This window comes from Fusarium proliferatum, assembly GCF_900067095.1.
Source record: "Fusarium proliferatum ET1 genome assembly, contig: FPRO_scaffold005, whole genome shotgun sequence".
Classification (NCBI taxonomy): Eukaryota; Fungi; Ascomycota; class Sordariomycetes; order Hypocreales; family Nectriaceae; genus Fusarium; species Fusarium proliferatum.
The window spans coordinates 1094068-1116454 of NW_022194794.1; the positions used below are offsets into that span (position 1 = coordinate 1094068).

A 22387-nucleotide genomic window follows, 5' to 3' on the forward strand; every position below is an offset into this window, starting at 1 on the left:
GAGATTGAGTCGAGTAGGCTTTCGTCATCAACAAACAGGCGCCAATCGATCAAGGAAAAGGGGGAGCATGCATCACTTCAAGATTGGTTACCCTGGACCCATCAATTAGAATTGAAATGATTCAGCATGAAGCTTTAACCCAATGGCTGATATCTTGCTATGATAGTGGTCGCTGGCTTAAAGTGAGGCTCAATTTGATTTTCGTCAAAATTTGTGGTTAAACTTATGCTGATTAAGAGACCGGCTGTAGCTTGGTAGCACAACAGCTTTGACTTCAATTACAGCATGCTGCATGTGCAAGCAGATCTGACAGGGACGGCGCATGTTTATCAAAAGTTTCGTGGGAATAAACAAGGAAGAACAACCCCGAGAAAACATTTACCCTCGTCTGTACTCTGTGTACGGAATCATAAGGTACTCAGTACATCATAACCCCTGTTCATATGACTTATTTAGAATCTTAAGAAACCATTTCAAGGTACGCACAACAACTTATACAGGCAAACTATATTCTCATGCGTTTGATATGTTGCAGTCTATATCCAAACACCATTCAAGACCTTGTTTGCGCAAGCTCAAACATATTAAACAAACCCAACCTCAACATCCAACTACGATAGATGTTCCCGATCAATATGATGTGTAACAGCCGCCTCATCTCCTTCAAACCCTTCACAAAACGGACACTTGACCGTTTCAACGCCAGCACTCGGAGCACCCCCCAAACCCTCATCAAAATCCGGTATGAAATCCGCCAAACTCCTTGGTGGAGGCCCGGTAGCAAACTCATCGTCTCGCCTCACATCCGTATATCGCATAGTAAATCTGGTTGACTGCGTCTGACTTCCCGTCTCTCCCGTCGCTGCAGTAGTGTTGCCCATTCTCTGTACGCGGCCCACCTGACCATCCTGTAGTCGCACTTTGATACCTCGTGGATGATTGCCCCGTGTGAGAATATCCTGCACTATCCCTTTCGTCTCTTCTCCTGTGGGCTGGTCTTCTTTCAGAATGATGAATACTGAAGCTCCAGGAATGACTTGTTGTACTGTTGGGACTGTGCCTGATGCTTGCTGTGGTGTTGCAGGTGCGCGAGACGGTCGTGATGAGCCTCCCCGTTGGTTATTCTGCTGTTGACGTGGGGGACGAGGTTGCCGGTTTCGAGGCCGGTTTGGCCGGTTCATCGTCGCAAAGAATGATGCTGAGCCCTTGAATAGTACAAAAGTGGCTTTTCTTGTTGCCCAAAAATGAGATGGCAAATAAACCAAGGACTTAGGGAGCGCAATCTTGGTGAGGTTAAAGCTGATTTGATGATGCATGAGTAACAAATAAGGTATTCACTGTTTCTCATGAAAAAAATTACCCTACAGCAAATCGTGACATAGCAAAAAGCATATCTCACTTACAAGCACAAACACAACACAATCGATGTTCGCAATTAGATTGTAGTGGAATAGAGAATTGATTTTATTATAATGATACAATTTAGCTGAGATCGTCATACTATTTGTTGCCTCCAGTTAGATGACCTATGCTGTTCACTGCCTCAAAACCATCACTTCTATGTACGTTCGAATTCCGCATCGTGCTTGAACCTCAAAGACTTTGCTATTTTCTCCTCAAGCTTCATCAGGAACAGGGGAAGGGTCCGGCTTCTTCCTGATATCCTTCCATCCCATTCCAAAAGATGAAAGCACCATGGCACAAGACGTGCCTACAGCAAGCAGAAACGTCGCACGTACACCTCTGGAGTACGACCACAAAACTTGCGGTAAATCCGCTCCAGACACAACTTCACTGACTGCTCCAGCACCGGCATCGATGATCATGTCAGCGTTGATATCGGGAAGTCTTGCAACAAGCTCATTGCGAAGCTCATGAGTGAAAATGACATTGGCAGCTGTGATAAAGATCGCACTGCCAAAGGTCTGCGAGAAAGTCAAGATCGCCATGGCTATAGGAGTAACATCGGCACTTGTGTTCGCCTGGATAGCGATAATGGGCATCTGTAGACCGAGACCACGGCCAAGACCTAACAAGATCTGATAACCGGCCCATGTAGCTGTGGAAGCGTAGGGGCCCATGGAAGAGGCCAGACCAAAGCCGATAGAGGAGAGTACGCCGCTGGCTGTGGCGAATGGGAGATAGTAGCCAACCCTTTGAGCTGCTGTCTGTTAGGTGAAGGACTTCAAGTTCTATACCAAGAGGACTTACCAAGAGCGCCACTCGCGACAGCTGCGAAGATAACACTGAGAATGCTGGGCAGAAGATTGACACCACTGGTGAAAGGTGAAGCATTTTTCGCCGATTGGAAATAGACAGGAAAATAGTACGATGCCACCATCACCGTAGAAAAGAGGAATGACTGTGACAGACACGAAGCCCAGACCTCTCTTGTGCGCACAATTGGAAGAGGAATCATGGCCTCTGAACCAACACGATGCTCCCAGTATATGAAGATAATGAAAAGAACACCACCGCCACAGAAGAGCCCAATGACAGTTGCAGAATCCCAGGGATACTCAAGGCCACCCCATTGAAGAGCTAGTAGCAACATCACTATGCTAGGGCAGAACAAGACGAAGCCGGTGAAGTCGAGTTTCGTTTTCAGAATCTGCATGGCGCTTTCGTCTCTATTGGCTCGATGATCGGGCATATGAACGAATAGAATCAGGACTGCGCATATCGCACCGATGGGAAGGTTGATGTAAAAACCTAGATTCATGGTCAGGATTTGTATAAGTCTTGGATACGGATGAATTTGACTTACACCATCGCCAAGTGGTATACTGAGTAAAAGCGCCTCCTATCAAAGGGCCGCTGATGAGTCCCAGCTGAGCAAACCCCATGATAATACCAACGAGGGACGGGCGCCTGTGAATAGGGACCGCCTTCGCAATCATAGTAAGAGCACCATTCTGAATACCAGAAGAGCCTATTCCAGCAACGGCTCGGCCGATGATCAACATAGCAGACGACTGGGCTACGCCACAAATAAGACTGCCAACTTCGAACACGAAGAATAGCGCTAAGAAAGTCCACTACAATATGTGAGACTCTGTACTATAGGTTGGGCTGGAGCTTACTTACTCTTGTGTTGAAGTACATGTATATTTTGCCGGTAAGTGGTTGTAGGGCAGCACTGTGACATATCGTGGTCAGCAAATGTAGAAGGATTCCACCTAGCGCTGACCCTACCTAGCAAGATTGTATGCACTGGCATACCATCCTATGTCCGGTAAAGAATGAAAGTCCGAGGTTATGCGCGGAACAGCCTAAATATCCTTAGTATTGAGTGTAACTCCAAGGACTGAATATGTGAATTACCGTTGAGATGATGGACATATCCAGCAGCATCAAGAATGCAGCAAGCGTAAGGGATATCATCATGCTTGCAAGCTTCCATCCCGATATCCATTCAGTTTCCTCCTCCTCTGTTGTGAGTTCGCCATCGCCATCTTCCGATTTCTTCGGCTTCTCGTCTTGATTGGGTTCGTTCAAGGTCGGTGTATTTGAACGCGATTCGGTCTTTTCATCATCGCCGCTGATAGGGTGAGGCTCGTTGCGTTCTGTCTTCGATGTCGGTGTAGTCATATTATCACATTCAAAGATAGACCTTCAAACAAGGATGCAGAGTTGGTTGAGCCTTGAGGCTTTCAGAAAGTTGCCTGACATCTTGGGGATACCGCGTTTTTAAACAATTTGACGAGACAGCAATATAAGACATAAGCACTGTCTCTCCTAAGGAATTCATAGTGTACTTTCTAGCCCGGGGTTCATTTGTTGTGGTGTTAAGGCTGAATGTGGTGTCAACGGAGTTGGCTATCGCTTCTGGAACGGAATTCCGCTCAACCATTGAGCTCGCAGAACTAATTGGACCATACGCTTTTCTTGGTGCTTTTTCCAGATGGATTCGGTGCAATATTATCTCCCGGTATCCATGCTTCAAGATACTAAAACTCCCATGGCCCAAAAACGTCGCCCATCCAAGTTACATCACCAAAATCAATCATATTAATGTTCCCCAGGTCCATGGATGCCTGAGCCGTTGAAGGCGGAGGAGGCGTTGGTATCGGCGGACCTGCTCCTTGATTTGTCGGTATCGAAGATGCATTTCTGAGGTGCCGTGATAGTGTAGGTTCCCATGAAATTCGAATGTTGTTCATAATCTTAGCCCCCATAACAAATACCGTTTCTTCACCTGGACTTGTTTTCATCTTGTAGACAGAATCCAGCCGTGTGAAGAATTCAACGACTTGGTCCAGTAGTACAAGTAAGTCTGCTGTATTTCGGACAAACTCCTTGTCCCAAGCAGGATCCTCAGACGTAGTGAGTCGATAGAGGGCGATCTGAACCTGCGACAGCTGGATATAGATTGCAAAAGGTGCTCCTGGAGCTTCTTCCGGAGTTATGCCAAAGAACACGTCGTACCATGATCTTATTGCTTGAAGGCAAGAATACATGCTTTCAATTCGCTGATTGACTGGGATGTTTTGCATAAAGAGTCCGACGGAGTTGATTTGAATCTCTGTCGCGAGCGAATGTGCTTGCAAAACCGCTGGAATCTGTCAGTATGCTTTTCACTAAGAATGCATGCCAGACTTACGGGTTATAGGCATATTCGCTGGCAATCCGTCTCGGACTGCTTGGAGTTTGGCAAGTAAACTCTTTCTGAAAACATACGTGGGCGCTGAAGATGACTCGCCCATGACATCTCGTACGAGAAGTTTCTGTGCCTCGTCTGCAACAAGCTGATACCTGACAAATGCGGCCAGAAGCTCATCAGATGGCCATAGTTTGTCTCTTTCGAGAGCTTCCAGACAATCAGTCATATGTGGTGTCCATTGAAGAGGATCCATCTTGCCGACAAATGATGACATACTATATGTGTCAATAAGGTTTGTAATCTCAGGGAATGTCACTTACACTGAAGTCAAAAACCACAGTGACACAACAGCTCGCCTTTCTTCTTGAGTGCGTAGCCGAGGTGGAGGGGGCCGTCCTCCCCACATCTTGAAACATATTGTGAAGTACTGTTCTTCAACAGGGGCTTTGGTGAGACCGAGATCATATGCAAGTAGGACAGCCATTTGGCAAAATGTGATGATAAACGGCCTGCCTGGACTGGAAGTAGTGGCAGCCCTAGATAGCTAGAGTCAGAACATGCTACGATGAGAACCTTGGTGATTAACTGACCATGAAATGTAACATATGAGTCCCTGAAGGCAGTCCATAGATCTCTCATGGTTTATGATAATTCTCGTGGCGATTTCTTGGCGCACTTGATCTTTCATCTTCATCTGCTGCTCAACACACATAGAGGTGATGTTCATAATACATAACCACAGGAATGGCTTCTCCTTCCGGAGAGTCGCGGCTGTTACATCCTGTGGTAAAATCATGCAAGGAAAGTTCTTCAGCCATTGTTGGAATTTTGCCAGATGCATTTCGGCCTCTTCTGGGGTGGGATCAAACGAGGCGGAGGGATCTTCACCAATGCTGGATGGGGAGGTATTGGGGTGGGTATTGGCCGTGCTTCTTGAATCATAATTATGAGGCACAGGATACGGACGGGGATAACTTTCTGAGGAGGAGGAGGAAGCTGCAGCAGTTGCTAGTGATTCTAACCGGCTAGTGAGGTGACCCATGTTGGACGAGTTCATCAAGGGGCTTGAGTCACCGGGACCTGCGGAGTGCAAATGCCCATTTGACGGCTGAGAAGCGCGCAGAATAGTGACGAGGTCTTCAAGTTTCTCTTCAAGCTGAGCGGTTCTAGAAGACGTTGACTTTTTCGCAACCCGTTTGCGCGAGGTTGCCATTGGCTGGCATGGCTTGCCAAGACGATGGCATCTTTCACAATCCTGGCCAGAAGGTCTCAAGATACACTTGCATTTAGCTCTTTGACATGCAGTGCAAGCTCTTCCATAGCCAGCGGGAGTCCCTGTCGTACTAGAGGCTGCAGAGCCTGACAGTTCGGGCGGTGCCATCGGTTTAAGGTTGTGTAACTGCTGCGCCAAGAGACCTCGCGTACGTAAACAAACAGACAAACAAAGAAGTGATGAACAAATCCCGGTTGCGCAGTAGGGCTGATAGGAATTCGAGATTCAGTTTTGAAGGGGTTTGGTATGGGAATTGAAAGAAACCGGAGTTACGGAATGCCGGGGGGTTAAGATAACGGAGTTCGGAATTCGACTAATTCCGTATTACTATATCCAAGCATTCGCAATTCTATGATGACCCGAAGTGCTGTCGATGAAGCTATTGATTCGGGGACATTTAGCCAGATCATCATGTATTATCAATCAGAATGCCTCTGGGCTGATTTCCAATATGTGACGTGAAACATTCTGTTCTCATTAAATCCCTACGGAGTCTGGCCAGCCCTACAGAGTCTATGCAGGCTGGGCCAGAGACTTCACTAGCAGTAGGCTTATCTCTTACCAGCATTATTAGTAGTTATTGGGCATTTTCATCACGTGTAGTTAGATACCAACCGATCTCCCCGTTAAGAGTCTTATACCCCAATCATTGACATTCATTTTACTATTTCTAGACCTTTTCAGGACTTCGTAGCTTATACTATAGTATGTAGGTTGGGTATAAACAATTTGCTTGGTCGACATTGCCGTATGGTTACTTCTACCGGCGCAAGCCGTTATACAAGCCTGATTGGTTTACCGTTGCAAGCTTTAGGATGCTTAAAGAAGGCGAACAGCGATATGACTTGAAGGAAGGATATTTTCTCTTGAATTAAATTCATGACGATCTATTCCACGAACATTAATCTTATCTAAAGAACAGGGAACCAACAATATCTTTTGTCCTTTGCTTTCCTGGTCAGATCTCAGGGTTACATTACAAGCCAAATCCGCCTTCCCTTAATTGGTCGCAAAATCTACCAGCGCGCCCCTTAATTGGCCGGACATAACCTAGCTTCAGGGGCCAATCAAAGCCGGTGTTTCCCGCTCTTCTCAATCAACTAACGTCACATGCGTGTCTATCTTCGGGTCACTTTACCTTGTACATTTCTTCTCAACTCCATCTTCATCGCCGACATCGCAGTTCCCAATAACCATAGCCAACCCGGCAAATATCAACATGGCAGTTCCGTCTGTCGTAGTAGCTGAGATGCTGCCTCGATTCCTTCTCCCTCGTCTCAGCTGGGGCCCTCCACTCTCCGTATCACGGGCGACCCGGCCATTTGCCTCTATCCCTTCCAGCGATCAAAGGAGGTCATTCGCATCAATCCAGGCTGGTCCTGTTGCCAGACGTCACTCTCCTCCCGCCGAAAGTCCTATTGTAAAGCGAGCATTCCATGCGACAACCATCAGACAACGAGATCACCATTTCGACACACTCAAGTTTGTTAAGCGATTACAGGGTGAAGGGTTTACTGAGGAGCAGTCGGCTGCAATGATGAAGGTGTTGAATGATGTTATTGAAGAGAGGTGCGCTCTATTTTTCCAACATGTGCTATCCCCATACTAATTGACCATACAGTATCCAAAATCTCACCCGAACAATGGTACTCCGCGAAGATGCAGCAAAAGCAACGTACACTCAAAAGGTCGACTTTGCTAAGCTGCGTTCCGAGCTTCTCTCCGCCGACTCTACCGAATCCAACACGACGCGCACAGCTCACGAACGATTGACAAACGACATTGCCAAGCTCAGCAACCGACTGCGCGATGAGATCAGCCGTACACAAGCTAGCGTGCGCCTCGACCTTAACTTAGAGAAGGGCCGTATTAGGGAGGAGGCTGTGGGCCAGGAGCTCAAGATCAAGGAGACGGAGACAAAGATTGAGCAGGAGGTTGCTGCGCTGAGGGAGAAGCTGGAGCAGGTCAAGTTCCAGACACTCCAGTGGCTTATGGGTGTGTGCACCGGTTTCGCGGCGCTGTTACTTGGTGCTTGGAGATTGCTCATGTAAAATCTGGGTGCATTGGGTGGGTGTTGTTTGGAGTCAGGCGGCTTGGAGTTGTATAAACAGTGTCATGGTTCACCTTAACCGATAGATTTTCTACTGTCTGAATTCAAATTTGTGCATAACATATCACTTATTCTGGCTTGGGTTGATGCGGATCAGATCAATTCAACTTGCCTCTAACAACTCCCCATACTTGAATACTCTATAATGTTGTGCTCGTTCCGGGTTTTATGCTGAAGAGCTTTCAATGGCGCCTTTTAACAACGACTTCAAGGACTCAACAGAACACACCCCGCCCCCGCCCCCACATCACCCCGCTATAGACGGACATTGTATGTCCTTGATTCGGGATGTATTGTCTGTCGGCCTGAAAGCCGAAGGTCCTTTGATAGTGCGACCGGACAAGAGAGACCTGACTCGATATTATGATAGATATAAACCCATTTGAAGCATCTCAAAAGCCTCATCCCTTTCCCCTATCGTTGATATTCCTCAAAATTGTTCAATATGGCAGATAAACCAAAGGTCCTCTTCCTAGGCAGTATCAAGCAGTAAGTTCCGTTCATACCTCAAGGAACATGAATGTTCTATATTCTCCATCTACAGATATCGCAGTTAACATGCTGCTCTAGAGCTCACGAAGAGTTCGCATCGCTCTGTGAGATTGTAGAACCTGTCTACCCAAAGTCGAATCAGCGATCCGCTTTTATAGAAGAGACCAAGTCTGGTGCTTTCGATGGAGTCAAGGCTATCTACGGTACAAACAAGTCTGTTGGCATTACTGGACCCTTTGATGCTGAGTTACTGGATATCTTGCCCAAGTCTCTCAAGTTCATTTGCCATAATGGTGAGTATTTCGAGTATACCGTGACCAGGTTTACTAAGTAACTTCTCCAGGCGCTGGATATGACCCAATTCATGTCCCCGAATGCACCTCTCGTGGTATCCTCGTTTCAAACACACCCACAGCTGTAGACGATGCCACGGCTGATATCACTATCTTTCTTCTCATCGGCGCTTTGAGAAATATCTCATCCTCCATCTTCACTCTCCGAGAGGGAACTTGGCGGGGTACCCCTCCACCATCGCTTGGTCATGATCCTCAAGGCAAAGTGCTAGGCATTCTGGGTATGGGAGGCATTGGTCGCAATGTTGCACGCAAAGCCCGCGCTTTTGGCATGACTGTGAGGTACCACAACCGCAGCCGGCTATCCCCTGATCTAGAGGACGGTGCTGAATATGTTGACTTCGAGACACTTCTTAAAGACAGTCATGTGTTGAGTCTCAACTTACCCCTGAACGTGAGTCTAGTCATAATTGGAGTATCCTCGGGATTCTGGACTGACTGGCTGCAGCCCAAAACTCGACATACTATCGGAAAACCTCAATTCGACATTATGAAGCGTGGCATTGTAATCGTCAACACCGCTCGTGGTGCAGTGATGGACGAAGCTGCTCTCGTCGAGGCTCTTGAATCAGGACGGGTTGCCAGTGCTGGTCTTGATGTCTTTGAGAACGAACCAGAGGTTCACCCAGGGCTCTTGAAGAATAAGAACGTCTTGCTTGTTCCACACATGGGAACTTGGACTGTAGAGACCGAGAGACTGATGGAGGCTTGGGCTATGGACAATGTTCGTCTAGCAGTGACAGAAGGAAAGTTGAAGAGTATCGTTTCTGAGCAGAAGGATCTGCAATAGGCAGTAACTCTGTCCACACATCAAAGCCTTAGTGGTGTGAAGAGGTTAGGGACGCATAGAACAGCCGAACAAAGAATAGATACATAGTCAAACTGAAGCTCTAGTATGTTACACACACATCCAAGCTGATCTGACTTCGAATACTTGGGATGAAAGTCTTTCATCGCGTCTTAAACTAGATCGGATGATAGATTGCCAATAACCTTGAATCTGCTTAATTGAATTTTAGCTAGCTACCTTAAATTGAAACAACCCAACGGTTCAAACAAGCCCGGTAAAATAACAAATCCTGAGCACAAGCAATACTTGACGGTTTTACCTCAAGGCTACGTGGATGTGACCCAATCTTTGCACAGTTGCATAGTCAGAGGATATCATAATTCAAGAATCACATGAGAAGCATTAGCGTTAGAGTCAGAATATCTCTTTTTGAAGTTCTACTCTATCCTGGCCACGGTTGACGGGCCTGCCTGTATCGAGTTACCATCTCATCCATCCCTATGGGGGAGGTCTCGTCTTGGTCATATCCGTCCATATCATTCCATTCATCATCCATTTTTATAATCTCGAAGGGGGGAATCATGATTAGCAAAAAAGCCAACGCCATTTTGTTGAAAAAGCAAGATTTTTTTGCCCCTCCCTGCACCCTGCGAGGAGTCTTCTCTTTGATGATTTAGAGAAGTAACCCAAATAAGCAGAAACAAAGAAGAGAAGAGGAAAAAAATCAGAAAACCGCAGATGTCCTTGTAACTCTCCCAACCCATATGCCATGCAAGTTCATGCTGTTGAAACTAGAATTTTGCCGATTGTCATGTCGACAGAAGAGGGAAAAGTTCGTTACACGTAGGAATCCAGTTGAAGGATCCTGGGTATTGATTACACACGCTTAGTAGCGGTAAATATCGGCCTTGAAGGGACCCTCGACGGTGAGGCCGAGGTACTCAGCCTGGACCTTGCTGAGGGTGCTGAGCTCAGCCTGGCAGTGATCGAGGTGGAGACGGGCGACCTCCTCATCGAGGATCTTGGGGAGGACGTAGACACCAACGTCGAGCTTGTCGGTCTTGGCGAACTCGACGTACTTCTCACCCCAAGCCTTGTCGGCGGCCTTGTACAGCATGATCTGGGCAAGGACCTGGTTGGTGAAAGAGCAAGACATGACGAAAGAAGAGTGGCCAGTAGCACAGCCAAGGTTGACAAGACGGCCCTCAGCAAGGAGGATGATGTGACGGCCGTTGGGCATGAGGAAACGGTCAACCTGGGGCTTGATGTTCTGGACAGAGCTGGCGTTGGCCTTGAGCCAAGCAACGTCAATCTCGATATCGAAGTGACCAATGTCTGTTTACCAATGTCAGTGATGAATCATTCAGTGAAAGAGCGATAAAAACTTACTGCAGACAATGGCGTCGTTGGGCATAGCCTCGAAGTGCTCGCCAGTGAGGATATCACGGCAGCCGGTGGTGGTAACAAAGATTTGACCGACCTTGGCGGCCTTCTCCATTGTGGTGACTTGGTAGCCGGCCATAGCAGCCTGGAGAGCGTTGATGGGGTCAATCTCGGTAACGAGGACGCGGGCACCCATGCCGTGGAGGGCCATGGCGCAGCCCTTACCGACATCACCGAAACCGGCAACGACGGCGACCTTGCCAGCAATCATGACATCGGTAGCACGCTTGATACCATCGACAAGGGACTCACGGCAGCCGTAAAGGTTGTCGAACTTGGACTTGGTGACGGAGTCGTTGACGTTGATGGCGGGGACAAGGAGCTTGCCATCCTTGAGCATGCGGTAAAGGTGGTGGACACCGGTGGTGGTCTCCTCAGAGACACCGAAGCAGTCCTTGAGCATCTCAGGGTACTTCTGGTGGACAAGGGTGGTCAGGTCACCACCGTCGTCGAGGATGAGGTTGAGCTTCTTGTTGTCCTTGAAGGCAGTGAGCTGCTGCTCGAGGCACCAGTTGTACTCCTCTTCAGTCTCACCCTTCCAGGCAAAGACGGGGACACCGGCGGCGGCAATGGCAGCAGCGGCGTGGTCCTGGGTGCTGAAGATGTTGCAGCTGGTCCAGGTAACCTCAGCACCGAGAGCAGTGAGGGTCTCGATGAGGACGGCGGTCTGGATGGTCATGTGAAGGCAGCCAGCAATGCGGGCACCGGCGAGAGGCTGGTCGGCAGCATACTTGGCTCGGGTCTGCATGAGACCGGGCATCTCATTCTCAGCGAGCTCAATCTCCTTGCGGCCAAAGGCGGCCAGAGAAAGGTCAGCGACCTTGAACTTGTGGGCGGGAGCAGACATGATGAATGGATGTGGAGGAGGAAGGGATGAAAGTATGTATGAGAGGAGAAGGAAGAAGAAGAGAGAATAGAAAGAGGAGAAGAAGGGATTGAAAAAGTTGAATGGGAAGTGGAAGAATATGTAGGTTGTAGAATCAACAACGAGATAACATTGGGCGGGGCTGAGAGAACTGCTGCTATGGGCTGAGAGCCTCTGGAGGGGCCTGGAGGGGGAGGGGTTGACCAGGGCCCAGCAGTGTCAGTGGGGTTTTTTTCGCGGGCGGTGAAGTCAATGGACGGCAAAATGAGGGGCAGAATTTTCTTCTGCCATTGAGGCCCAGCAATTTTGAGGCGGGGCAGAGCAGAAATGCACTCCGAGTCCAGTCGATCTTTAGGCTAGGTACTTGTAAGCGGGTGGTTGGCTGGGTGCTGAACCTGGTACCCTCGAGGAATCTGGCGGTTTGAAGCGCCAAAAGGTACCTCCGAGCGAGAGTGGATCTCAGGGACTCGGAGAATCCACCTGAGGAAAAAATAAAGAGGAGCTTTCTCATGATGGGAAGCTCCTCCAGGTCTTGGTACGAATACGGGACTAGTGAGAAGGAGACCACGTTGATTTTTCTCATCCAGTGAGTGGGCAAATTGTTAGGCCTCTGTTCTGCTGTCTATAGTGACTATCTGCTCTTCAATTGTTCGTTCCGACTGTGCATATGTAACTTGCTTCGTACAGATGCAGCTTTGGCTGACTTTGACTTGACCCTTGGATATTCCCCGCTCGGAAGCCGAGCACCGCTTCACGCGAACACTACGGGTCATTGATCGTCTGCAAGCTACGAACAGACCGACTAATCTGTATATCCGAATATTCTGAGGGGAGAGTCAGCTCGGAGGCACCTCTTTGGTCTTGTTTATAAGGCGCACACTGATACCAGACTCATCACGTCGTCTCATATACCTTTTCGGCGTGTAAGAGCGAGATGAGATATTTATGCTATGAAACCTGGTCTTGGATTAACCATGAACCACTTCAAATCCCGATGTTATTTGCCGAGTTCACTGAAAGACAAAACAACCAACCGACAGTACCAATGAACTTCTAAACGTAAAATTGTTTCAATGCTCTCAGACTTTGAGAACTTGATTGCAGGCGCTATCTACGAAGCCAGCTTTTTATGACCAAGGCAATGCTACAGTCGTGTCCATCTCTTCGTGACTCTTCAACATCAACACATCAACGTCAGGCTGGCCCCTCATGTGCTCATCAAGTGCTCCTCTTTTTCTCTCAACGCTTTAAAATCTAGACCAGCACTCGATATTATCGACATTGTCCGGAACGCCGCCAATGCAAACCATCACTGAGCGTCTCGTATTCCTGAAATCCCTCGAGACTTTTTGAAAATCCCCGTCTCGCCCGTCCTCCATCTATTTTGGCATCAAGTTCTCCCGCACGGCAAACATCTTGGCACTGACGTTGGCTGTGAATCCATCCACCTGCTTGCTGTATTGCTCCACCTGCTTCGCGTTCAGCATACCCTCCAGTCTGCTGGGCTCCTGGGGAAGCTTGAACAGTCGCTGCCACTCATCCTCGGGAAGAGGAGCTTGCTTGGCAGCAGCACGTTGGGCGTTCTCGGCCTTGCGCTTGGTCTGCCATTGTGTAATCTTGGTCTGCTCACGACCGAGTTGTCGCTGGTAGAACTGGAAGTTGTTGAGGTCGGTATAGTGAGACTCGATGCTCTCGAGCAGAAGATCGCAGGTCTTCTCGAGGAAGGGGTCGATCGCAAGGTCGAGGTTGTCGATAGAGGGGTACAGAGGAGGCTCGAGAGCGTTACGGTTGAGGTCATCCAGCGATGAGGGTTGCTCAATATCACCCTTCACGGGAGCGGAAGGAATCTGGTGGAGGAAGGTTGTGAGGAGGTGAGAGTTGTGGACGTTGACAGGGACCTCGGTGAGGATATCCTTGAAGGTGAGCTTAGACTTTTGCAAGCTGTTACTGGTTAGCATCCCTTTCTCTGGGCCGTGGTAATAGCATCATCGTACCTCTCGGTTGTGAACTTGCCCTCCTTGTAGGCGCTCATGAAAGCAGGGGACAGGCGGAAAGCCCGGAAGGTCAAGTTGCCCTGAGAGCTCTTGCTAGCATCGTGGACGAGGGCGACAGTGTTCTCGTTGGCGCTTTGGTAGTGGAACTGGTTCTCGATGAAGTTCAAGTTGACAAAGTTGCCCATGGTGGCACTTGTGTACCAACCAACGTTGTTGGCGTCGACGTTGACCTCCTTGAGGTGTCGGATCATCTCATTTTGGTAGTGAATGTTGTTCTTCTGTCGGGGAGCAGCAGCGGCGATCTGCGAAGCATCGTTCTGGTGGCTATCGGTCGTAGCGGGGTCGACGGTAGGGAAAGGGAACGTATTGGTGACCTCGAGAAGACCCTCGTTCTCCATACCAACAATGGCTCCAGTCGCAACAGATGGGAAAGCCGAAGAGCAGTGCTTGGCAATCTTCATGATAACCTACACCACCGACTGAGGTCAGTCCCATTACTCTTTACTCGTCCTTCAAGAGGGGGTCTCAAAGACCAAAAGGTGGGGCATATTCAACTCACCAGAGCCTCGACTTGAACGATCTGGAAAGGCGCAGCAACAGGCGCATCGTTGGGAGCGTCCGCCATATTGACAAAAATTCGGGACGAGATATTCACGGTGCCGCGAGAGAAGGAGAGAGGTTCGGCGCTACGATCGCGAAAGAGGCGGGTGGTGTTGCAAGGCTTCGGGGCTCTGAAAGGTGGGAATATCGAAACTTTTCGTTCGTGTACTCATTTGTGGGCTGTGGGATGTCTAGGCGGTGACGTGTGGCAGATTATATATCCCGCGATTGACGTTACGAGCCGACCTACGATCTTCGTTTATCACCACCAGGCCAAGCATACGGCGGCCAGAAAAGTGCCTTATTTATCCCAAATTTACCGATATCACGCTCGCTGTCATGATACGGAATGGATGTGTACTTTATCTCTCTTATGCGTCTCTTCGCGGTCCGTTCTGAGCTGGGCACCTTGCCCTCGTTCTCTACAGACATTCAATGCCATCAACTAGAATACCACGAGCAATTTAAAATCTAATTATTGTTTTATCTCATTTATAATTCTATCGTCTAAGTCATTCCCAGAGCACATCATCATTTTCCCCAGCAAACGCCATTCTTTTTTCTGTCCCATGTTTTTCTAACCCTCAAGACCGACACCCAACGCCTCATAAGCTTCTTGAACAAAAGGTTTCAGAAGTCTCAAACCTTGTCATCTAATCCTGCCAGGGGATAATCTCCCAGCTCTCGGCATTGTCTCGAATGATAAGTCGATGTTGATCAATCTTCCAGAATGCATACAAGGAGCGAGTTGCTCCAGCAGCTTTGCGATGAGCTGGGCCTGTACCACCCTTCTTGGCATCTTCCCGCGAACGCCAGACACAAGTCGCCAAGTTGGCCAATTCTGAGTCAGGTTCTCCAAACCAGTATCTGTTCCGTGTCAATACAATAGACTCATGCAGAAGATGCACTTCCAACTTACTTGAGGAATCCACCACTCGCCACGGCCTCAGCATGTGCACCCTTGTCGAGAACGCCAAGATCAGCATACTCAGTCTCCTTCTTGATTCGTGATCGGAATGCCACAATATAAAACGACGTTTCTTTGAAGGGTTTTCCAGATTCGACCGCCAGACGTTTCACTTCTTCGATCACCTCTGGCCAGTTGAAGGATTCTGTGTATGGGGCTGTCGCGTAGTCGTCACGGAGAACTCGAAATTGACTCAAGGCTCTTGCGAGGAGCTCATTTTCGTTGTCAAGAGTGTCAAGGTCGAGCAAATGCTCATGTTCCGTGTATGGTGATTGGATAAGATACCGATGGTTGGCTGCGAGTTCCGGGCTGATTTCTCTCACTTCGGCTTCAGCAGCTGTTTTGGAAAATACGTCGAGTGAGGATGCAGGAGCTGTTTGCACATCTGCAGTTGCCATTGTGGGTTATTTAAGTTTTGCAGTGTGTTGAGTACCGAGTGCGCAGTCAAGACACAGTGAAATGTTTTGGGTATCTCGACACACAATGGCAGAAGATGGAAGGGGAATATATGGAACTACGAGTCAGGGCGCGGCGACGGCGACGGCGAGTCATCAGCAATTTATAGCACACGATACATCTTTACAGTCTCTTAGGCAATCAAGCCTTGAATAACGTGCTCAAATGACACCATCTGAGCCGGACGACGAAGGTTACACATGTGGGTCGGTGAAGACTATCAAACGGTCTTTCTGCCGGTAGTTCTGGAAGTTACTTACTTATTAGTGCGGGTGGTCGGGCGTCTCAAAAATGGCACTCCTCGAACTAGACCGGTCAAGACTTGTGGTCCGAGTCAGCCAGGCGGGCTATCTGGGAATCGGAGAACTCTGCAACTCGTATTTGCTGGATTACTACAAACGGCTTCGCAGAATAACCAAGTACACCGGAATTCTCGTTGTCTCTGAGAGATCCGGAATCTCGCATATCAGAGACAGGTATGCATGTATCTATGGCGACTTCTCACCAAACCATGATGAAATACCGGGATCAGCTACAAGTAATGAGCGAGATCCTTCCTTCACCGCCAGAAGAACGCTTCATCAACTATTTCACCGGTTTCGGGCATTCATGGAAGGACAAGGCGGAGGGTCGGAACAAAGAAGGAATTATACTTTTATGTAACCAGGGGTCCTTGATAACACGGATGTGAGACTAACGCAGGCCAAACTGCAATGACATGTGCCTACGGTTGGCGCTAAAAGAAAATGGCCGACGGTACGACCCAACCGACCATCTTGAATTACTGCTACACCATACTGATACAATACCACATAGTCGAGGTCAGCCGAACACTTGACGAGAATGACTCTTTGTTGGCAGTTGCTTGTCAGATAACCGATTTACACGGCACATTATAAGGAGCCGGCCGTAAATCCCTAGTCAAATCAACTCTTAAAGTTCTGAGAAGCTTCGTTGGCAAGCATTTCTTTTTGAAGCAGCATAATTAGAAAGCATGATCATCGTTCTCATCGTGGCCCTCAGATTATAGTCTAGCCCTATAGAAGACACAATCTGGCATTGTCGAATGAATTCTCTGGATTACGAGCCTCCCTCGGGTTGTTGCACATAACTTTCTGAAGACGTCAGAAGCCACGGGGATGTCGGCATCCGATCTACGATCGTGCTCGTTGATCATTGTATAAGTTCATAATTATTGTGATTGTGTGATACAATCCTTTGGGGTCTTTATATTGGTCAATTGATATAGGGATCGCTAGAAAATATGATCGAATGTCTAATTGGTCTATCACAGCTTACCTATATCGCACACCATCACAATGGGCCATCGTCCTCCACATCTGCCTTTCTCCTTCTCAACCAAACTTTGGCCATCTCATACGACCCCAGATAGAGTCCACTCCCTAGCATCGTCCACCCGGATCGCAGAGCCGCACCCCGGAAGAATCCCCGCACTCCCCTCTCTTGGTAAACCTCCTTCGAGACAGTCCACGCCCCCTTCTTGGGTTGCTTTCCCTCAATCTTGGCTGCGACTTCGCTCTGGCCTTGTGTCGGATTCTCGCTCTGACTCCCGGCGCTCAACATCATCCTCGTCTTGACGACATCACTTGGTGTCGTTATGAAAGCAGCTATTGATCCAGCACTTCCGGCACTTAAACCCGTAGCGAGCCCCGTCTCGACAAGCCCCGGCTCCAAAGTTCCGGAACCTCGCGATTTCCAATATGTTGCTCGCACATGCTCGAATATAGGGAATTGAAGAGCTGTGAATGGTAAATTTCGTGCGACTAGTGCTGTGTAGCCTGTGAAAAGGCGACGTGATACTCCATCACCGGCCAGCTGACGGAATGCTTGCAAGGAGGTTGAAGATCCAGATCGTCCAGCCCGATGACTATCATTCTGCAACATCTGAGCATTTTGCTTGATGACCTCTGCTGGTGCGAGGACTAAGCAGGATGCCATCTCTGCCACCCCTGAGGCTGCTGAGTGAACCAGGGGTTGAGGTAATGGCGTCGCATTACCGATGATGCGTTTGGCGCTCTCATATGTCGAGAAGAATAGACCCGCTGTGAATTGTGTAAGCCAGCAATTCCTCGTGTTTCGTCTTCTAATACACACCTGCTGGAAGAGTAGCCAGGACCACACTTCCAATGCCCTGGTAGAGTCCTCGTACAGCCCATATGTTCTTTTTTGAGCTGTCGGAATATGTCTTGAGGTAATCTTGACTCTGCAAACGAGTCTTAATGGTATCGAGCGGGTAGACCAATACATCTACTGTAAATGCTGCAATAGCACCAGCCTATGAATGTGTGAGTGAGTGTATCATGACCAGAGCCTTGATTAGTTAGCCAATCTTACAATATATATGTCCGACATGTTTTCCCTCAAACGCCTGCTGCATGGATCGTGATGATGAATTTCTTCCAGGTTTGTAGTGAAATATGGGCTCTCTTACACCATGAGCTGGTGATGTCATGGTTGTGTGCTTATATCCACTCTCGGATTACCCTGCACTTCGACTCATCATGGAAACATCTCGAGCTCATAGCATGTGAAGAGACATGAAATAGCCTTGAATAAATGTATCACTATAGTTTTAGTATGATACTAGATGACTTCCTTGTCATGAGTCATAAGAACAATTCTATATCGAGTTCAACATCTCACTCATCTTCTGCGTAACTCAAATAAGATAATACAAATCAGAACTACTTTTAGAATTAAGAATGTATATGATCCCATCTCTTGACGCCAGCCCATATACAACCCCATGATTCAAGCAAGCCGGCGCTTCCCCTGCCGTCTATGTGACTTAATACTCCAAAACGTCCCAAGATAATAAATCACCAAAATGCTTGCGTTTCCGTCTTTATAAGATGTCCTCTGCTCTATCATAAAATCGCGCCGTAAATCGAATGACAAAGGAAATCATAGCTTGCTCTTTACAGCGGGGGTCGTCTCGTTAACTACTGCCACCACGACACAAATATCGTCGACTTTGCCGCCGTGCCAGTTTTCTTGGGGATAGTATTTGTGGACCTCCTTGGCGAATGGCCCATCAAGTTTTGTGTTGACGCTGGCTCGCTTGGCGGCTGTCACGATTTCCGTAGCGAGTGCGCTCTGGAGTGTAGCCGTTCGTTTGCCTTCGGAGGCTTCAGGGAACTCAACCAGAGGCTCTAGCGAATCCGCAACGCGCACACCACCAGCATCAGTCATTACCCAGGCGCCTGTGGATACCAGAACTCGACTGGCGATTCGTAGAATATCTTGGTTAAAGAGATTGTCTAGAACACCGTCGGTCGCAAGAACAAGAATATCGCCGTGACGGAGCGCGTGCTGGGTAACGTCAGCATCCCTGGGAAGGTCGCTAAGCTGAGCACCACCAAAAGCTGCCATGCGAGCAGCAACGCTGGGAGGTACAAGAGACAATTGGAAAGGAGTATTGAAGGCGTGCGTTTGGGGTTCGGAATATGTGTGAACTCCATTAAGTCGAAGTTGCAAGAAGCCGGAATCACCAAGGTTCGCAACGTCCAGGTTTCCATCTGCTCCAGCAATAGCCACACACGCTGTGCTTCCGCCAGCGCGGAGACTGTTGTCGTTGCAGATTGCTTCGTATCCCTTCTGCATCAACTGTCTTGCTGTCAAGGGAGGCCCTGATCCAGTCTGGTGTTCGTGGGCAGCCAATGCCATATAATCGCAAAATCCGTGTGAGAAATCGGCGGGGTCGACACCAGAATCCACCCAGCCCCCAACACCATCAGCAACACCAAAGGCTACGGACCCGGAGTCGTTGATCCGGCTGACGAAGAAGGCATCGTGTCCAGATTCGGGTCGAGCGGAAGGTCGACGGTTTCGAGGGGGCTGAATGCGATTGTATGGGTTGAAGTGGAAGACGTGAGTGGAGGGGTCGTATGGCCTGTCCTTGGCAATGAAGGAGGATGCGACATGGTAAGAGAATCGAGGAGCATCGGCGGAGGTGGAGTAGAGTCTGGAGCGAGGGCACGAACTCATTGCGATATGAGGATGAGCACGGAGTCGAGAGGAGGATTGCGTCGGGGCTGGCACCATTAGAACTAAGGGTGCTCGGGTTTCATAGTAGCAATGCGACCAACCCTTAGCAAGCGTTCGTAATGAAGCCGTAGCGAGTCGATTGTAGGGTGCAGCCATGGAGGGCTAGAAAGTGGATCATCCAGAGACAAGAATCGATGCGAATAGTGACGGGTCGGAGCGATGATGGGAGGAGGATTAAAATATTGGTGACGATGCGACTTTGATAGAAATTACAGAGAAATCATCTTTGCCAAGGAGATCGTAAGAGAAAAAATTGGTGTCATGAGAGAAGTGGGATCGTGAACGGAGAAACAAAGTTGTTGAGCGCCGATTTACCAACTTGTTATCTAATCTTGACTGGCCAAGCAAGCCCCTCCAATGGATATCCTTTCACAAGAACCAATTCCTCGGAACAAAGAGGCAAGCCACATATGCAAGATAAAAGGAGGCGGTGCATGGTTCAAAGCCACTGCATGCTTCTCCAATATTTCCCGGAATCTCATCTCCGCAATTATTGATACCCGCTGTTGATCCGCGATCTATATCCGCGAGGAAGGCACGTCACGTGGTTTCACGAGCGCTGTTCCTGCCGATTCCGAGACCAGCGAAGCCGAAGTTGACAATCGCAAATTTGTGATTGGCCAGAGGTCATCCGTAGGTCCCAGTGTAAACTGCAATAACCGAGGAAGGTTTGCCAACCCAATACATGACGACGAGAATCCTCGATACGCCACTCTTTGCGAATAGACAATTCAACTCTATCGGAGGAGATTGCACGGCATTTCTTTCCTGTCAATTGTCTGACCACAGTTCCAACTAAACATTGCGAAGTTTGACTGTCCTTCTCCTCCGGTCCCAATCGCAATTGTACTTCCTCGATTCGATTATTCGTCAAGATGGCTGCTCTTCGATCTTCTTCCCGACTCGTCGGAGCCTTCTCAAGGACGGCTGCTTTCCGACCTGGTGCTGTCTTCACTCGCTCTATGGCCTCAGTCAGCGAGCCTCCCAAGGACTCTAATGCCAACCTCAAGTCTTTCCAAATCTACCGATGGAACCCCGATACCCCCAGCGAGAAGCCTCGTCTTCAGACCTACACTCTGGACCTTAACAAGACTGGACCTATGATTCTCGATGCCCTCATCCGAATCAAGAACGAGCTCGACCCTACTCTGACCTTCCGACGAAGTTGCCGTGAGGGTATCTGCGGTAGCTGCGCCATGAATATCAACGGACAGAACACTCTTGCTTGCTTGTGTATGTACCCCTTCACCCTGGTCGCATGCGGCAAATCATGTCGGAAATCGAAGTACTAACGTGTTGCTAGGCCGAATTCCTACTGAGGCTGCTTCCGACGTCAAGATCTACCCTCTTCCTCACACCTATGTCGTCAAGGACCTTGTCCCTGATTTGACACATTTCTACAAGCAGTACAAGAGCATCAAGCCCTACCTTCAACGCGATACCCCTGCCGAAGACGTACGACCCCTTTCTCACTCACGAAATCTTGCGTTTACTAACCCAATTCTTAGGGCAAGGAGTACCGACAGACTAAGGAGGACCGCCGTAAGCTCGATGGTCTCTACGAGTGCATTCTCTGCGCCTGCTGCTCTACCTCATGCCCATCTTACTGGTGGAACTCTGAGGAGTACCTTGGCCCCGCTATCCTTCTCCAGTCCTACAGATGGCTCGCCGACTCTCGTGACGAGCGCACCGCCGAGCGAAAGACCAACCTCGAGAACTCGATGAGCCTGTACCGTTGCCACACTATCCTTAACTGCACACGAGCCTGCCCTAAGGGTCTTAACCCTGGCAAGGCCATTGCCGAGATCAAGAAGCAGATGGCTTTCGGCAACTAGATTAACAAAACCACGAATATGTCGCGAAAACGATGTGACGATTGGAGGGAGAAGCGAAGCATTTAAAGGGTTGTCGCAGAGCAAAATCTGCGCATGAGATTATTAGGACTTTAACCCTGTGTACAGGCTATGGATGGGAGTTCCACGCTGTGTTCTATAGCAAACTTGGCAATATTATTTTCTTGATTGTTCACCCCTGGTTCCTGCACTCTTACTGTCTTTCTTGTGTTTGCTTGGGTATGATTCTGTAAACTGACGTTAGCTACACTCACCACCCCCAACCCTACGATACCGTACTCTCGAGCGCCTCGAAAAGCCTGCCCGTATTTAAGAAAGAGCACCATATATAGCCCAGCTGAAATTTAAGGACTCGGAAAATTGCTCGTCCGCTGCGATTCTGACCCTCCGCCATGGCAGGCCCATTTGGAACCGCCGCTCGAGCCCTTGCTGAACTGTCTTCAAGCAAGGGCCATGCTAAACGTTGATACTGCTCAATTTGCCCTTGAACCTCGAGCTTCAAGTCGAAACCATCATTTTC

General features: G+C 48.8%; 11 protein-coding genes across 11 annotated transcripts; 3 read left to right on the plus strand and 8 right to left on the minus strand.

Annotated features, from left to right (window-relative positions):
* Window positions 1-611: 611 nt before the first annotated feature.
* On the minus strand, window positions 612-1181 carry FPRO_10627 (uncharacterized protein; the record flags this gene model as incomplete). Its single annotated transcript, XM_031231611.1, has 1 exon — window positions 612-1181. The coding sequence occupies one exon, from the start codon at window positions 1179-1181 to the stop codon at window positions 612-614; it is 570 nt and encodes a 189-aa protein (XP_031081630.1).
* A 435-nt stretch (window positions 1182-1616) lies between these two features.
* FPRO_10628 (putative aflatoxin efflux pump AFLT) lies at window positions 1617-3591 on the minus strand (the record flags this gene model as incomplete). The annotated part of the gene is made up of 6 exons (XM_031231612.1): window positions 1617-2161; window positions 2212-2712; window positions 2768-3038; window positions 3088-3139; window positions 3196-3272; window positions 3325-3591. The coding sequence occupies 6 exons, from the start codon at window positions 3589-3591 to the stop codon at window positions 1617-1619; spliced, it is 1713 nt and encodes a 570-aa protein (XP_031081631.1).
* Window positions 3592-3950: 359 nt separating this feature from the next.
* Window positions 3951-5984, minus strand: FPRO_10629 (uncharacterized protein; the record flags this gene model as incomplete). The annotated part of the gene is made up of 4 exons (XM_031231613.1): window positions 3951-4555; window positions 4604-4878; window positions 4924-5139; window positions 5194-5984. 4 exons carry the CDS (start codon window positions 5982-5984, stop codon window positions 3951-3953), a joined length of 1887 nt encoding a protein of 628 aa, XP_031081632.1.
* A 1111-nt stretch (window positions 5985-7095) lies between these two features.
* FPRO_10630 (uncharacterized protein) lies at window positions 7096-7927 on the plus strand (the record flags this gene model as incomplete). The annotated part of the gene is made up of 2 exons (XM_031231614.1): window positions 7096-7445; window positions 7498-7927. 2 exons carry the CDS (start codon window positions 7096-7098, stop codon window positions 7925-7927), a joined length of 780 nt encoding a protein of 259 aa, XP_031081633.1.
* Window positions 7928-8431: 504 nt separating this feature from the next.
* On the plus strand, window positions 8432-9621 carry FPRO_10631 (uncharacterized protein; the record flags this gene model as incomplete). Its single annotated transcript, XM_031231615.1, has 4 exons — window positions 8432-8475; window positions 8557-8771; window positions 8822-9225; window positions 9280-9621. The coding sequence occupies 4 exons, from the start codon at window positions 8432-8434 to the stop codon at window positions 9619-9621; spliced, it is 1005 nt and encodes a 334-aa protein (XP_031081634.1).
* An 886-nt stretch (window positions 9622-10507) lies between these two features.
* Window positions 10508-11911, minus strand: FPRO_10632 (putative adenosylhomocysteinase (S-adenosyl-L-homocysteine hydrolase); the record flags this gene model as incomplete). Its single annotated transcript, XM_031231616.1, has 2 exons — window positions 10508-10956; window positions 11011-11911. 2 exons carry the CDS (start codon window positions 11909-11911, stop codon window positions 10508-10510), a joined length of 1350 nt encoding a protein of 449 aa, XP_031081635.1.
* A 1397-nt stretch (window positions 11912-13308) lies between these two features.
* FPRO_10633 (uncharacterized protein) lies at window positions 13309-14548 on the minus strand (the record flags this gene model as incomplete). The annotated part of the gene is made up of 3 exons (XM_031231618.1): window positions 13309-13870; window positions 13924-14390; window positions 14483-14548. The coding sequence occupies 3 exons, from the start codon at window positions 14546-14548 to the stop codon at window positions 13309-13311; spliced, it is 1095 nt and encodes a 364-aa protein (XP_031081636.1).
* Window positions 14549-15176: 628 nt separating this feature from the next.
* FPRO_10634 (uncharacterized protein) lies at window positions 15177-15888 on the minus strand (the record flags this gene model as incomplete). The annotated part of the gene is made up of 2 exons (XM_031231619.1): window positions 15177-15390; window positions 15443-15888. The coding sequence occupies 2 exons, from the start codon at window positions 15886-15888 to the stop codon at window positions 15177-15179; spliced, it is 660 nt and encodes a 219-aa protein (XP_031081637.1).
* Window positions 15889-17260: 1372 nt separating this feature from the next.
* On the minus strand, window positions 17261-18319 carry FPRO_10635 (uncharacterized protein; the record flags this gene model as incomplete). Its single annotated transcript, XM_031231620.1, has 3 exons — window positions 17261-18009; window positions 18062-18242; window positions 18302-18319. The coding sequence occupies 3 exons, from the start codon at window positions 18317-18319 to the stop codon at window positions 17261-17263; spliced, it is 948 nt and encodes a 315-aa protein (XP_031081638.1).
* A 552-nt stretch (window positions 18320-18871) lies between these two features.
* Window positions 18872-20110, minus strand: FPRO_10636 (uncharacterized protein; the record flags this gene model as incomplete). Its single annotated transcript, XM_031231621.1, has 1 exon — window positions 18872-20110. The coding sequence occupies one exon, from the start codon at window positions 20108-20110 to the stop codon at window positions 18872-18874; it is 1239 nt and encodes a 412-aa protein (XP_031081639.1).
* Window positions 20111-20889: 779 nt separating this feature from the next.
* On the plus strand, window positions 20890-21849 carry FPRO_10637 (putative succinate dehydrogenase (ubiquinone) iron-sulfur protein precursor; the record flags this gene model as incomplete). The annotated part of the gene is made up of 3 exons (XM_031231622.1): window positions 20890-21247; window positions 21318-21469; window positions 21523-21849. 3 exons carry the CDS (start codon window positions 20890-20892, stop codon window positions 21847-21849), a joined length of 837 nt encoding a protein of 278 aa, XP_031081640.1.
* Between the last annotated feature and the right edge of the window lie 538 nt (window positions 21850-22387).